The sequence below is a fragment of the Marmota monax genome, unplaced genomic scaffold (assembly GCF_021218885.2).
Source record: "Marmota monax isolate L192 unplaced genomic scaffold, Marmota_monax_Labrador192_F-V1.1 WCK01_AAM20220418_F8-fsc00068, whole genome shotgun sequence".
NCBI lineage: Eukaryota > Metazoa > Chordata > Mammalia > Rodentia > Sciuridae > Marmota > Marmota monax.
The window spans coordinates 2,619,063-2,633,493 of NW_026692352.1; the positions used below are offsets into that span (position 1 = coordinate 2,619,063).

General features: G+C 38.4%; 1 protein-coding gene across 6 annotated transcripts in view; it reads left to right on the top strand.

The window, feature by feature from the left end:
• The window catches only part of Nup98 (nucleoporin 98 and 96 precursor), a 114,029-nt gene that overhangs the window by 92,466 nt on the left and 7,132 nt on the right, over window positions 1-14,431 (top strand). For all 6 annotated transcript variants that reach the window (XM_046441819.2, XM_046441822.2, XM_046441820.2 and 3 more), the window contains 4 exons: window positions 5,555-5,712; window positions 6,579-6,722; window positions 8,250-8,392; window positions 12,757-12,978. In XM_046441819.2, coding sequence (XP_046297775.1) covers window positions 5,555-5,712; window positions 6,579-6,722; window positions 8,250-8,392; window positions 12,757-12,978 — 667 coding nt within the window. The remainder of the gene's footprint in view (window positions 1-5,554; window positions 5,713-6,578; window positions 6,723-8,249; window positions 8,393-12,756; window positions 12,979-14,431) is intronic.

The window sequence follows — 14,431 nt, forward strand, 5'->3', positions numbered from 1 at the left end:
GAAAATCAGCAAAGGCTATCTGCCACGAGCTAGAAGTTTGAAAAAGCCAATTAGTCTGCGGAACGGAAAATGGAATAATTATGATATCAGGCTTAGATCTAATTAATTGTAAAATCTTAGTTTTGTCCTTAATTACTAATTGAGCTATAGAATCATGAAAAGGAATTAATGTTTTTTGAGGAGAGTGGGATAAATAAATCCACTCAATAACTCCTAATCTTTGTCATATGGCTCCTGTTGGGGTATGTTCAGTTGGAAATATTAATAAATACACTATTTCTTTAGGATCAACTTTAGTAAGTTGTGTATTTTTAATTGTATGTTTAACTTTCTTTAAAGCTATTGTAGCCTCCAAGGTTAGCTGACGTGGAGAGGTTGGAGAGGGATTTCTTGTAATATCTGAAATAAAGGACTTAATTTAGAAGTAGTTAGTTTTAAGGATGGCTTTAGCCAATTAATATCTCTTAAAAGCCTTGAAAATCATTAGGGGTTTGTACGGAAACTGCTTGTTTCGCTCCGGTAAAATCAAAGATGGTGGCCCCCATGGTCGGCGTAATGACGTCACATTGCGCGACCACCTACTTCCTCATTCTCAGCCGGGGGGGGGGGGGGGGGGGGGGCGGGCCAACTGGAAGTTTGTGTTCCGGCCAGGCGGAAATGATGACAAGAAGGCGGGCTGATCCGCGCCATCTTGACTTGCCACGTGGGGTTGAGTCCTGTAATATCTATTATCACCAGTAGATGGAGCCCTGAACTTAAAATTGCGTATGCGACACTACTGCGCAAAATGATTATTTCTCCCGCAAATGTAACATTTTTCGCGGGGTTTTTGTCTTAAATCCTGTGGCCTCAAAGTTTCTTTTAGTGTCGCGGCTAGGGCTACTGTCTGTAAATGAGTAGAGTCTATGTCAGAACATAAGCGGATAAACTCGGAAACTGTCCCTTTTTTATGGTGCGGTCTAAGAACGTCTTGACAATACTTATTTGTATTTTCGAATGCCAATTGCCTAACAATGAACTCACTCGCTCCCGAGTCCCCGATTGACCTGTTTGCAGCCTGGTACAATCAGGCTGCGAAATTTGAGTAAGGTTCACTCGCACCTTGCCTGATTTTGGTAAGAACTAAATTGGATTGGTCCTTGGAGACGATCTGTCTCCAAGCACGTTTTGTACAATTAGTTATTTGATTGTATACTACAAAATTATAATTTAACTGTCTTTCTAAATCAGCGAAATCACTAGTCCCTAGAAACATCTCTATTGGTGTTTTTATATCCTGTCTTTTGTTCTTTTTTGTCTGTTCAGTACAAAAATCAGTCCAATAAGTCCTCCAAAGTAAGAAATCTCCCCCGCTCAGACAAGATCTGGCTAAAGAAATCCAATCGCTAGGAGGAAGGGGTTGTGAGCAAATATTTTCTATCAGGCTCTGTACAAAAGGGGAATTTGGACCATACGTCTCACATGCACTTTTTAGTTCCTTAATGGTCTTAAATGGGATTACAGCATGAACTCTAACCCTCTGATCTTGCTCATTAACTTGCTCAAAAACTGGAAAAAGTTGAAAACCGCTAGTATCCTCCCCATCTTTCTGTGCTTTCTTAATACCTCGCTGGAACGGGGTAAGAAAAGTCATTGTTAATCCAGTGTACCTGTTAAATTTTGTCCTTTTAGCAGGCACTGGCCGAATTTGAATAGCCTGGGCAGGCGGTGTTAAACGCAGCCTGTTAAGATTTTTCTGTAAGTCCTGAATTTCAATGTCTGATTCTTCTCCCTCAGACTGCGAGCCATGGTCAGACTTTGTACTATCGCCATTTTGAATTTGGGTTTTTAAACCATGTGGCTGAGAAGAACTCTGAGCCCCTCTAGGAATCTCTTCCGGATTTTCCTCTGCAGGAAGATCCTCTACCTCTTTTGGAGGGCTTTCTAAGATTTTGGAGGTTTGTTCTCTATGATATTTGTCCCTAGAATCTCCCTGTGGGCTAGTCTGGTCTTGTAAGTTTAAAGTCACATTCCTAACCTTTGGTTTGGCCCCTAGCGTCTTTGTTTTTAAAAGGCTTAAGGGAAAAGGAATTAACTTAGCCTCAGGCGGATTTTTCATTTGAATAGACTTAATAGCCCTCTGTAAGCCTTTTAACAGGTCTTCAGGGGGCCACGAACTTTGGCCCATATACTCAAAAAGACAAACTTTTAGAGCCGTCCAAGTTTTCTGAATATTTTCTATGCCTCCAGGTAGTTCATTAAAAAGACAGACTTTTTGTAACTTTCTTCTTAATTTCTCCCAAGTAGATAAATTTGGAGACTCTTGTTCACAAAACCAAGGACAATATTTACCTACAATCTTGTAGGTAATTGTAATAACTGAGCTTTCTTTATCTGTTTTTCTTTCTGATTAATTATACTGTCTAAAATAGTCAGATACATTTCCTTATCCGTAGAAGTTGAATTTTTTATTTTAATTAATTTAACATCTCTTTCCTTCAATATCTCCAGGTTCTTTTGTGACTCTAAATTGTCACCACTTCCTTTATCTTATCTTTATAGCGTGCTCCCACTCAATCTAGCTAATCTGGAATGCCCCACGTTGGGCGTCAATTCCACCATGCGGCCTGCACATTGGTTTCATTAATGAGGTTCTTGGCGTAAAAGTTAGCTAGCAGAGATCGAAATAAAACACACAGACTCAGTTACCTTTTTCTATGACCAGGTCCGAGACGGCTCCCCTTTCTGGCTCCAACCTCGAACCACCCATAGGGCAGCAAGGATTACTCAGGGCTAGCAGGAGAGAGAGAGAGAGAGAGAGAGCACGCCAGGGAGTAGCCTTTTATTGGGGAACAAGAAATTCAGGGGATAATTCCATCCAATGAAGGTTGAGGGGGGGCCGCACTCCAAGGTCAGGGTCAGTGATTGGGCCCCCGTGGTCAGTGGTCAGTCATACCTCCACAAGGACGGGTTCTCTAATCAGGAAAGGGCCGGGAAAGTTCTGACACAGCCAGAACGCCTCAGACCCTTAACGGGAGCCGCCCAGTCACGTGTCAGAATGGCTCCCCACATTCAATGCAGTTCTTTTTTTTCTTTTTTTTTTTTTTTTTAAACACTATGTCTTTTATTTTTATGTGATGCTGAGGATTGAACCCAGGTCCCGCCCATGCCAGGCGAGCGCTCTACCACTTAGCCACAATCCCAGCCCCCAATGCAGTTCTTATTAAAATCTCCAACAGTTATTTTGGCAGAAAATGAAACTTTTTTTTTTTTTTTGTACTGGGGATTGAACCCAATAGCACTTAACCACTGAACCATATCCCCAGGGTTTTTTTGTTTTATTTTTTATTTTGAGACAGGGTCTCACTAAGTTGCTTAGGGTTTTACTAAGTTGCCAAGGCTGGCCTTGAACGCATGATTCTCCTGTCTCAGCCTCCCAAGTTACTGGGATTACAGGCATACTCCACTGTGCCTGGCTGAAAACTCGATTCTTATTTGTAAATGCAAAGAACCTTTTTCGGGAGAGTGACTAGAGAGTACTCAATATTTGTTTATTTCAAAATATTTTCTTATATTAGGGCTACAATAACCAAGATAATTAGGAGGGTGCACATATAAATGAATGGAACAAAAATGAGAATCCAAATATAAAATCCTTTCACTTCTAGTCTTTTCCTTTTTTAAGGTGGGTACTAGGCATTGAAATCAAGGGTGCTTTGCCACTGAACCACACTCTCCCAGTCTTGTTTTATTGTTGTTGTTTGTTTTGTTTGGTGGTGATGGTGGTTGTTTTAAGACAGCAGCTTGGTAAATCAACTATGCTGGCCTCAAACCTGTGATCCTCTTGTCTCAGCCTTCCAAGTTACTGGGATTATAGGCATGGTATGCAGCCATACCTGGATTAACTTCTCTCTCTCTCTCTCTCTCTCTCAAGCAAAAGTACCCAGAACTATTTAAATGTGGATAAGATACTCTGTACAATAAATAATGCTAGAGTAGTTGGATATTCATATGCAAAAAAAAAAAAGATTAACTTTAGATCCTTACCTCATATCATACACAAAAATTTATTTGAGCAAGTATCTTAGAATTCTGCCATTGGCTAAGTAAATTTTTTTCTTTCTTTTTAATATTTTTTTAGATGTAGATGGAAACAGTATCTTTATATATTTATTTTTAATATTTTTTTAGTTGTCAGTGGACCTCTATTTTATTTATTGATACACGGTAATGAGAATAGAACCCAATGTCCCACACATGCCAGTCAAGTGTTCCGCCACTAAGCCACAATCCCAGCCCCTATTTATTTATTTTTTCTGTGGTGCTGAAAATCAAATTCAGTGCCTCACATGTGCGATTTTTCACAGGCCCTCTACCAGTGAGCTACAGCCCCAGCCTCTGGCTCAGTATATTTTCAGTGGTAAAGTCTGTGTAAAATGTCAAGGATTGACAGAACCTGATTAGTTTGCAAAGACATCTTAATGTATCAAACTATAATGGGTTTTTGTTGTTTAGTTTTGTACTAGAGATTGAACCCCAGTGTACTTTACTCCCAGTCCATTTTCTTTTGTATTAGTCACCCAGAATACTAGCAGTTTATGGTCAAATAAGCAGTACTTACTGCATGAATCATAACCCATTCATGGTCTTATACCTATATGCATATAGGGAGATAACTTGGCCTAGCAGCACATTTCCATAAGTTTTCCTGATATATGATTTCTTTCAAGCAGGCCACTCTAATTTGTGAAGGAAACCCTTTAAGATGAGAGCTTTAGCTTCTGTTAGGACAGTACCTTATATAATCCTGTAAGCATTGATCCCCAGGCATAAAGAAAAGGAAAAAGACTCTTGACTTAGGAGTTTGTAATATGAACTAAAACAAAGAATTTTTGTCAAAAATCACATTTTTTTCTAGAAATTTGAATTAACTGGAATTCCTATTCCTTCACATTCCAGTTAAATAAAATTTTTTATTGTCCCAGGCCTTTATACTTGAAAAAGTTCTCAGAGAGATTATTGGACCTGTAGGAATGAAAACCTTACCCATTCACTTTATCTAGGCACACATATTTCTTTTCTCTAGGTTTGCATGTCCCATTTCTATATGTCATTATGGTGGTACCTTCTAGTTGGACATGCTTTCAATTCTTCTCATTTTTCACTATAAACCTTTAAATTAGATATGTGCTTAGGGTCATAGAAGTAGTAGATCTGCCATTGATCTCTATATGTATGCTGTCTATATATAATTTAGGTTATGTTCAATTATTTCTACTTGATTTTCTACTCAAATAGGAAATGTTTTTTGTTTTGTTTTTGCTTTGCTTTGCTTTGAGATATTAAGGTTTATACCTGGGTCTAGAGCTAGCAAATACTCTACCACAGAGCTATATCCCCAGCCCAGTGGTAAATTTTGGGTTAGTATTTTGGTACTGTTGCAGGAAGTAGTCAGGGGTGGGTGTTAAGTTCTCCCCACTGAGTGGTGGAAAAAATAAAAAGAATGATTGCCCAAGTGTTTCACCAAGTCCATAAGTCCTTAATAATCACCAGAGAACTTCTGTTTCTCTTATAGGTGATCACCGTCTTGCCCTTCTTTTATCTCAGTTGGTGGGTAGCCAGTCAGTTCGGGAGCTGCTCACCATGCAACTGGTGGATTGGCATCAGCTCCAGGCTGACTGCTTCATCCAGGATGAGAGACTACGCATCTTTGCCCTGTTGGCTGGAAAACCGGTATTGTCCCCTTTACCATAATCTCACATCAATTTTTTTATAAACTATATTATTGTAAATTACCCACTGTTACACATAACTGGGTAATTTGTATTTCCAGTGTAAATGTTTTCAAATTATAAAGGCAGACATACCTGTTGTAAAAAGAAAATCTAGCTATATAGAAATTAAAATGTTAAAATTCACCATATCACATATCAGAATGATAAATAATGTAAATATTACATGTGTGTATATACAAGTAAAATCAGTTATGCATGGCAATTCTGCAACTTATTTTCTTTCTTTTTAATTTTTTTAGTTGTAGATGGACAGAACACCTCTATTTGTTTATGTTTATGTGATGCTAAGAATTAAACCCAGTGCCTCACACATGCTAGGCAAGAGCTCTGCCACTGAGCTACAGCCTCAGCCCCCTTATTTTCTTTAAATTAACTTTATGTGGACATTTTTTCATGTCCTACAGCATCAATCTTTATAATAGCCTTTTCTTTTTCGTTTTATGGATGATGAAACATAATTATTTTAAGCTAGTTATCTATTACTACCTACCTATTTGATTACCTTCTTAAAGTCAAATTTCAGAAATGTAATAGCTAGTCAAAATTTATTCTCATCTTAAAATTTTATAAGTTAGTACCATAGGCAATGAGAAGACCTCCTCTCTGCTCTCATCTCAGAGCATTGATTGTTATTTGTTCAAATCCACCTTCTCACCTGCGACTGACAGACTTTGTATTGTATATCTGGGTCATTAACACTGGCATATAAGTAATTTAAAATATTACTTGAATAAGTGAATAACTTGCAGGTGTAGGCAATAACAAGATAAAATACAGCTGTGATGATGAGTTTGTTTCCTGCAGGTGTGGCAGCTTTCAGAGCAGAAGCAAATCAATGTGTGTTCTCAGCTAGATTGGAAACGCTCCCTTGCTGTTCATCTTTGGTATTTGCTTCCACCAACAGCCTCCATTTCCAGGGCACTCAGCATGTATGAAGAAGCATTTCAGGTATATCTATCCAGTAGGTACATGTAAATATCCTGGTGGGTGTTCTGTCTTTGAGAAGTCCTGCTGACAAAAAGCTGTTAACTCGCTTTCTATAATATAGTACTTTTTACTAACTGCCGTTTTGAAAGTACCGTAAAAAGTTTGCACAGTTGTATTCCTGCCTCTAAATAAGAGATTTTCTTCATTCCTGATGCTGTATTACCCATTTGGGAATTGCATGATATTATACAGCATGAGGTTTGGTTTTGCCCTAATTAGAAGGTCTAAAATTTGCCTCCAAATAATCATATTTTATATGTTGAGGTCAAAGTAGTTGTAGGATTTAATTTCATCATTTCTGAATCTTCCCATATTTTATATCATTTATTAGAGTGACATTTATTATCAGGAGACAGAACACTAAAGAAACTGAATGTAGGGACTGGGGTTGTAGCTCAGTGATAGAGCACTTGCCTAGCACATGTGAGGTTCTGGGTTTGGTCCTCAGCACCACATAAACATGCATAAATAAAGTTATTGTGTCCATCCTACAACTAAAAAATATATATATATATATATATATTTAAAAAATTGATTGTAGAGCTGGGTGCAGTGGTGCATGCCTGTAATCCCTGCATTTTAGAGGCTGAGTCAGGAGGATTGCAGTTTGAGGCTAACTTCACCAACTTTGTGAGACCTGTCTCAGAATTTTTAAAAGGATTGTGCTGGGGATGCAGCGCAGTGGTAAAGTGCCCTGAGTCAATCCCATATCAAAAAAAAAAAAAAATTGTGTCAAGCTTAGGTTTAGTGAGAGCTACTTGAAATCTTTACCAGTCAGTTGAAGACAGGTAATATGTGTCACAACCAAAACAGTTTTAAATTCTTTTTAATTTATTTTTTAGTTGTAGTTAGACACAATACCTTTATTTCACTTATTTATTCTTATGTGGTGCTGAGGATCGAACCCAGGGTGTCACATGTGCGAGGCAAGCGCTCTACCGCTGAGCCATAACCCATCCCCCAGTTTTAAATTTTTTACTGATTATTTTGATGTATCATTTTGTGTGTGTGGAATGAGTAGTACTAGGGATTAAACCCAGAGCCACTCTACCATTGAATTATGTCCCCAGCCCTTTTTTAATTTTGGGATAGTCTTCCTAAATTGATGAAGCTAGCCTCCAATTTGCAATCCTCCTGCTTCAGCCTCCAGATTTGCTGGGATAACAGGCATATACTACCACACCTGTCACATAATTTTTTTTTGGAGGGGTGTATCCGGGATCCTCAGGGGCACTTGACCACTGAGCCACATCTGTAGCCCTATTTTGTATTTTATTTAGGGTCTCACTGAGTTGCTTAGCACCTCTCTAAATTGCTGAGGCTGGCTTTGAACTCTCAGTCCTCCTTCCTCTGCCCCCCCCCAAGCCGCCGGATTATAGGCGTGCGTCACATAATTCTTAATACAGGTGTGAAATGATTGAGACATGATAGCATCTATTGAAACAGACTAGCAGCTGGTATATTATTCTATCAAATTTTTCTCTTCAGAATACCTCTGAAGGTGACAGATATGCCTGCTCCCCACTTCCTTCATACTTGGAGGATTCTGGCTGTGTGGTAGAGGAGGAGCAAGACTCACGGAGACCACTTCAAGACGTCTGCTTTCACCTTCTGAAACTTTACAGTGACAGGTAAACCATGGCTAGGAATTAGAGAGGGCTCCATGAGCCCCTAAGGAATCCTTTCCCTTTCATATGCCTCTGAATTGCTATAAGTCTGTATAAATTATCAAATGTAACTTGTAGTAATTAGAGGGAAAGAATGTTGGAATGAGAGTTAAAAGTCTAATCATTAATTAGATTTAATGACATAATTTACATATAATAAAGTAACAGTTTGATCATAATTATCACAGTGTAACTACCATCACAAGCAATATATTTCCATTACCCACAAAAAAAGACCTTTGTGCCATTTTACAATTAATCATTAAGCCCAGACAACTATTGACTGTCTTTTCATTATTATAATTTAGTTTTGCTCTTCTAGCATTTCATATGTTTGAGATAATTCTTTATATTCTCTTTAGTGCCATGCTTATTTCATTCAGCATGATAATTCTGAGATTTATCCATATTAATATGTGTATCAAAAGTTAATTTTTAAAAATATTTTTTAGTTGTAGATGGACACAATATTTATTTATTTATTTTTATGTTTTGCTGAGGATCAAACCCAGTGCCTCACATGTGAGAGGCAGGCACTCTACCACTGAGCTACACCCCAAACCCTCAGAAATCACTTTTGAGCCAGGTGCAGTGGTGCATGCCTGTAATTACTTTGACTTGGGAGGCTAAAGCGGGAGGATCACAAGTTTGAGGCTAGCCTCAGGAACTTAATGACACCCAGTCTCAAAAAATAAAAAGGGCTAGGAGTATTGCTCAGTGGTAAAGCACCACTGGGTTCAATCTACATTAAATATCCACCACCACCACCACCACCACCCCTGCCAAAAAGAAAAAGAAGATTTTTTTGGCTAGAGGGAGTTGTTTTTGTAGAGGGTTTTGCATAATATATATCCACTTGTTAATGGGCAGTTAGATTTTGTTGGGTTTGGCTAGTTTCAATAAAGCTGCTATGGATATTTACACCCAGAAATGGTTGTGTCAAGCCAGGCATGGTGTCACATGTCTGTAGTCCCAACTACTTGGGTAGCTGAGGCAGGAAAATCACTAGAGCCCAGGAGGTCAAGACCAGCATTGGCGACAAAGTGGTTTTACATTACAGTTTGTTTAATTGATACAGGACTAATGAAGTTTTGATCCTTTGTTTCTTTTAGGGAGTTTGTTTCACCAAAGTCACCAGATTTATTGGCATAAAGTTATTTCTGATATTTTTATTATGCTTAAATATATTTTTAGGATTTTTAAAAATCTTATGGCTTTCTGATATTTATAACTTTTTCCCCTTTTTTTATTGATGCATTATATTTGTGCATACTAGTGGCATTTGTTATGTATTCATACATTCACACAATATAAGTTGGCCATTATCATTTCCCATTATTTCCTCTTTCTCTTCCTTTCTCCCTCGCCCTGGTCCCTTTTCTCTATTCTACTAATCTCCCTTCATTTTCATAAGAAACCCCATAAGCACCTTTCATTTTCCTCTATAGCTTTCACATTTGAAAGAAAACATATGACTCGTGACCTTCTTAGTGTGACTGATTTCACTTAATATAGTGGTCTCAAGTTTCATCTGTTTTCCTACTGAATGAAACTCTTATGCACATATAACATTTTCTTTATCCATTTATCCATTAATGAGCATAGAGGCTGGTTCCATAGTTTGGCTATTGTGAATTGTGGATATATATATATATATATTGCTACAGTATGAAGACTTGATTATTTAGGATAAATACTAAGAACTGGTACAGCTGGGTCATGTGGTAACTCCATTCCTAGTCTTTTGAGAAACCTCCATACTGATTTCCATAGTGGTTATATGAATTTACAATCCTAGCAGCAGCATAAAAGTATTCCTTTTTCTCTATGTCCTCTCTAGCATTTATTATTGTTTATCTAGACACAATGCCTTTATTTCCTTTTTTTTAAAGAATTTTTTTCTTTTTACTGTGTGTTTATTTATTTGTTTGTTTGTTTATTTATTTATTTATTTATTGTGGTGCTGGGGATTGAACCCAGGGCCTTAAGTATGAAACGCAAGCACTCTACCAACTGAGCTATATCCCCAGCCCTATTCTTATTTATTTTTATGTGGTGCTGAGCAGTGACTTACATGTGCTAGGCAAGCACTCTACCACTGAGCTACCACTCCAGCCTCAATTATTGTTTGCATTCTTGATGACTACCATTCTGACTGGAATGAGATAAAATCTCAGCGTAATTTTGGATTGCATTTCTCTAATTACTAATGAATGTTACATTTTTTCAAAAATTTTTTGTCCTCATATTGGAAGGTACCCTTGCTTAGTCTGCTTAGAGTTTAGTAATTTTGTTGACATTTTCAAACAATTTTTAAGTTTTATTATCCCTATTAACCTGGTCAAAGGGATCATAAATTGTCAAACTCAATAACTCTTCTAAAAGAAAGCAGTAAATCTTTCCAGCTGTAATTCAGATGAAGATTTTTTAGACACCAAATGCACAATTCATGAAAGGAAAAAAAATGGTAAGACTTAAACAAAATGAAGCTGCTTCTTGTTGAAAAACTTAAGACAATGAAAATCCAAGCACAGTGGTACATGCCTGCAATCCCAGCAACTCAGGAAGCTGAGGCAATATGAGGACTAGGGGTGTAGCTTAATAGTAAAGTGCCCCTGAGTTCAATCCCCAGTACCCAAAAGAGAGAATGAAAAGACAAATCACAGGCTAGGAGAAAATATTTATGCTTCCTATATCTAATAAAGGTCTTATATTCAGAATGAAGAAATCTTAAAACTCAATAATAAAAAGTAAACAACCCTATTGAACAATTGGGCAAATACTTAAAACATATGCTTCATCAAATATGACCCAAATGGGTTGGGATTGTGGTTCAGTAGTAAAGTGCATGCCTAGCATGTGTGAGGTACTGTATTGGAGCCTCAGCACCACACACACAAAAAAATAAATGAATAAATAAAGTTTAGGAAAAAAAGATGACCCAGAGCTGGGTGTAGTGGGCATACCTGTAATCCCAGCAGCTCAGGAAACAGAAGGGAGAATCACAAATTCAAAGCCAACTTAAGCAAGTTAGGGTAACTTTTGTCTTAAAAATAAACAGGGCTGGGAATGTGGCTCAGTGGTAGAGCACCCCTGAGACAGCCCCCAGTACCATAACAAAACAAAAAAATGGCCCAGAGGTCAGGAAAGATGTTCAGTACTTGACAGAAATGTAAATTAAACCATCATATCAGGTGTGTGCCACTGAGCCATAACCCAGCCCCACCCTGTCCTTTTAAATGATCTAGAACTTCATTTAATTATTCATTCAATCAAACCATGATTTAAGTGGAAATTGGTTAAGGCAGATTAATCACATAATGTTCTATTTCAAAAGCACTGATGTAGAAAAACTTCACTAACTACCAAAGGAAGTATTAGAAAGTGTGTAATCGCAGCAACTCAGGAGGCTGAGGCAGGATGATCAAAATTTCAAAGCCAGCCTTAGCAACTTCATGAAGCCCCAATCAACTTAGATCCTGTCTCAAAATAAAAAGAAAGTAAGTTATAAAATGACTGAGCTCTCAGGTGGTTGATAACCTAAGCCCTAGATCTTTAAAACTTGGAAGTAAGGAATCTTAGTTTATGCTATTCTCACTTATGTGAATTGCAGGTTATGAATTTATCATATAAACTGGCCCAGGACTGTTGAAAATCCTGGATCTTAGTAGAGGGGGAAAAAGCAAAAAACTCTGCAGAAACACTGAAAATTCAGGGTACTTGTATTTCTGTATAAAAAATAATACCCATTGGGACTGGGGTTGTGGCTCAATGGTAGAGCGCTTGCCTAGCATGTGTGAGGCCCTGAGTTCAATCCTCAACACCACATATGAATAAACAAAGTTAAAAATCCATTGGCAGTAATAATAATAATAATAATAATAATAATACCTGTTGAAGACAAGCAGATAAAAATTAAAAACCATAGAACAAAATAATCCTCAATAAGACTGTTAGCTGTTCAGACAAACGGGAGAAGCAACTGTCTTCAGATAATAGAACAATGTGAAAGACACTAAGGTAGCTTTAAGAAAAGTAATAGCCTCTCTAATGAATGATGGGAAAAGTGAGAATTGTGAAGACAATTGTCTATATTCAGACAATTATAATTGTCTGTATTAAGATGGTAAAACTGTACAGGCCACACCAGTACCAACAAACCTATTAGATCACATAGACTGGCTGAAAAACATAGTCTCCAGAGGCCTTTAATGCTTTTGCCCTCTTGATTCCTTTGTCTTCTGAGAGATGCCCAGAACAGTTGACTTGTTCATTACAGGTGAGCTGGTAGCTAGATATAGTAACTCTGAACAATTTCTCCTCTGCAGACATTATGATCTCAATCAGCTGTTGGAGCCTCGAAGCATCACCGCAGATCCTTTGGATTACCGCCTAAGCTGGCATCTGTGGGAGGTGCTGCGAGCTCTTAACTATACCCATCTCTCAGAGCAGTCTAAGGGTGTGCTGCAGGCCAGTTATGCTGGCCAACTTGAAAGTGAAGGGCTCTGGGAGTGGGCCATCTTCGTCCTCTTGCACATTGACAACTCGAGGTGAGTAAGGAGTCATTGAACCTGCCAGGTACCTGTGGCATTCCAGAGCAACCCCAAAGGAGTCACAGTCTCTTAAGGTTCTGTTCAGCAAGTAATTGTTTAGAATGTGTATTGGAACTAGCCATGTGATAACCGCAATACAATTAAACCCTCAGCCCAGAATGTTTCTGGATTCATGTGAATCAGTTAAAAAAGATTTCCTTTGTTTACATGCCAAATAATATTTATCACAAGGCACTTCAGTAGTTTCAGAAGGATGAAGAGATCTCTGTGAGCTGCATTGAGTCTGTGAAGAACCAGGCATAGTGTCACATGCAACTTGGGAGGCTGAGACAGGAGGATCGCAGGTTCAAAGCCAGTCTCAGCAACTATGAGGCACTAAGCAACTCAGTGAGACCCTATCTCTAAATAAAATACAAAATAGGGCTGGGGAATGTGACTCAGTGGTTGAGTGTCCCTAAGTTCAATCCCCAGTAACCGACCCCCTCCACACAAAAAAAAGTCCAAGGAGGTATATTGGTGCTAGAGTGCCCTGGGTTCCATCCCTAGTACCACCAAGAAAGGAAAAAAAAAAAAAAAAGAACGAATGAAATGGAAATAGAAGCATATGCCTGGGTGAGGCAACATATTATCTTACACACAGATTCAATTGAAGGTGGCATATTTAGGAATTATAAAGTAGTAATGCTAGCTGAGCTGCCTTAGTGGATCCATGCTAATAATATAATAGGTTAGTTAGAGGACCCTTACTTTTTCTTTGTCAACCACTTTCTCCTCCTTTGTCCATCCTTTATCACTTACCCATCCTTTAAGTTTGATAGTATTATATTTACCAAACAACCTTGTGCTCAGGTGCATGTGTTTTGGTGTTCTGTATCCAAAAAGAGAACTTCTCACCATGGTTTGAACAAGAGAAGGTTGGAAGTATTCTATTTTTTTGTTTGTGGTGCTGGGAATTGAAGGCAGAACAGAGCCTTGCATGCTATGCAAACACTCTACCAGTGATGTAAACCCCCAGCCCTAGATTCTTGGGGAGGTTATTATTGTTGTTTTTTCTTAGATAGGGTCTCTCTATGTTGCCCAGGCTGGCTTTGAACTCCTGAGCTCAAGGGATCTTTGTGTCTGAGCTTCCCAAGGAGCTGGAACTACAGGTATGTGCCACTGCACCAATCCACCCAGCCCTGTTTTTGTTAACAGAAGCAGGATGGTATTAAAAATGATAACAGCCAGGCACAGTAGTGCATGCCTATAATTCCAGCAGCTCGGGAGGCTAAGACAGGAGGATCACCAGTTCAAAGCCAGCCTCAGCAACTCAGAGAGGGCCTAAGCAACTTAATGAGACCCTGACTCTCTAAATAAAAATATAGAAAGTGGCTTGGGATGTGGCTCAGTGGTTAAGTGCCTCTGGGTTCAGTCCCTGGAACCATAAAAAAATAATAACAAAGTGGGGACT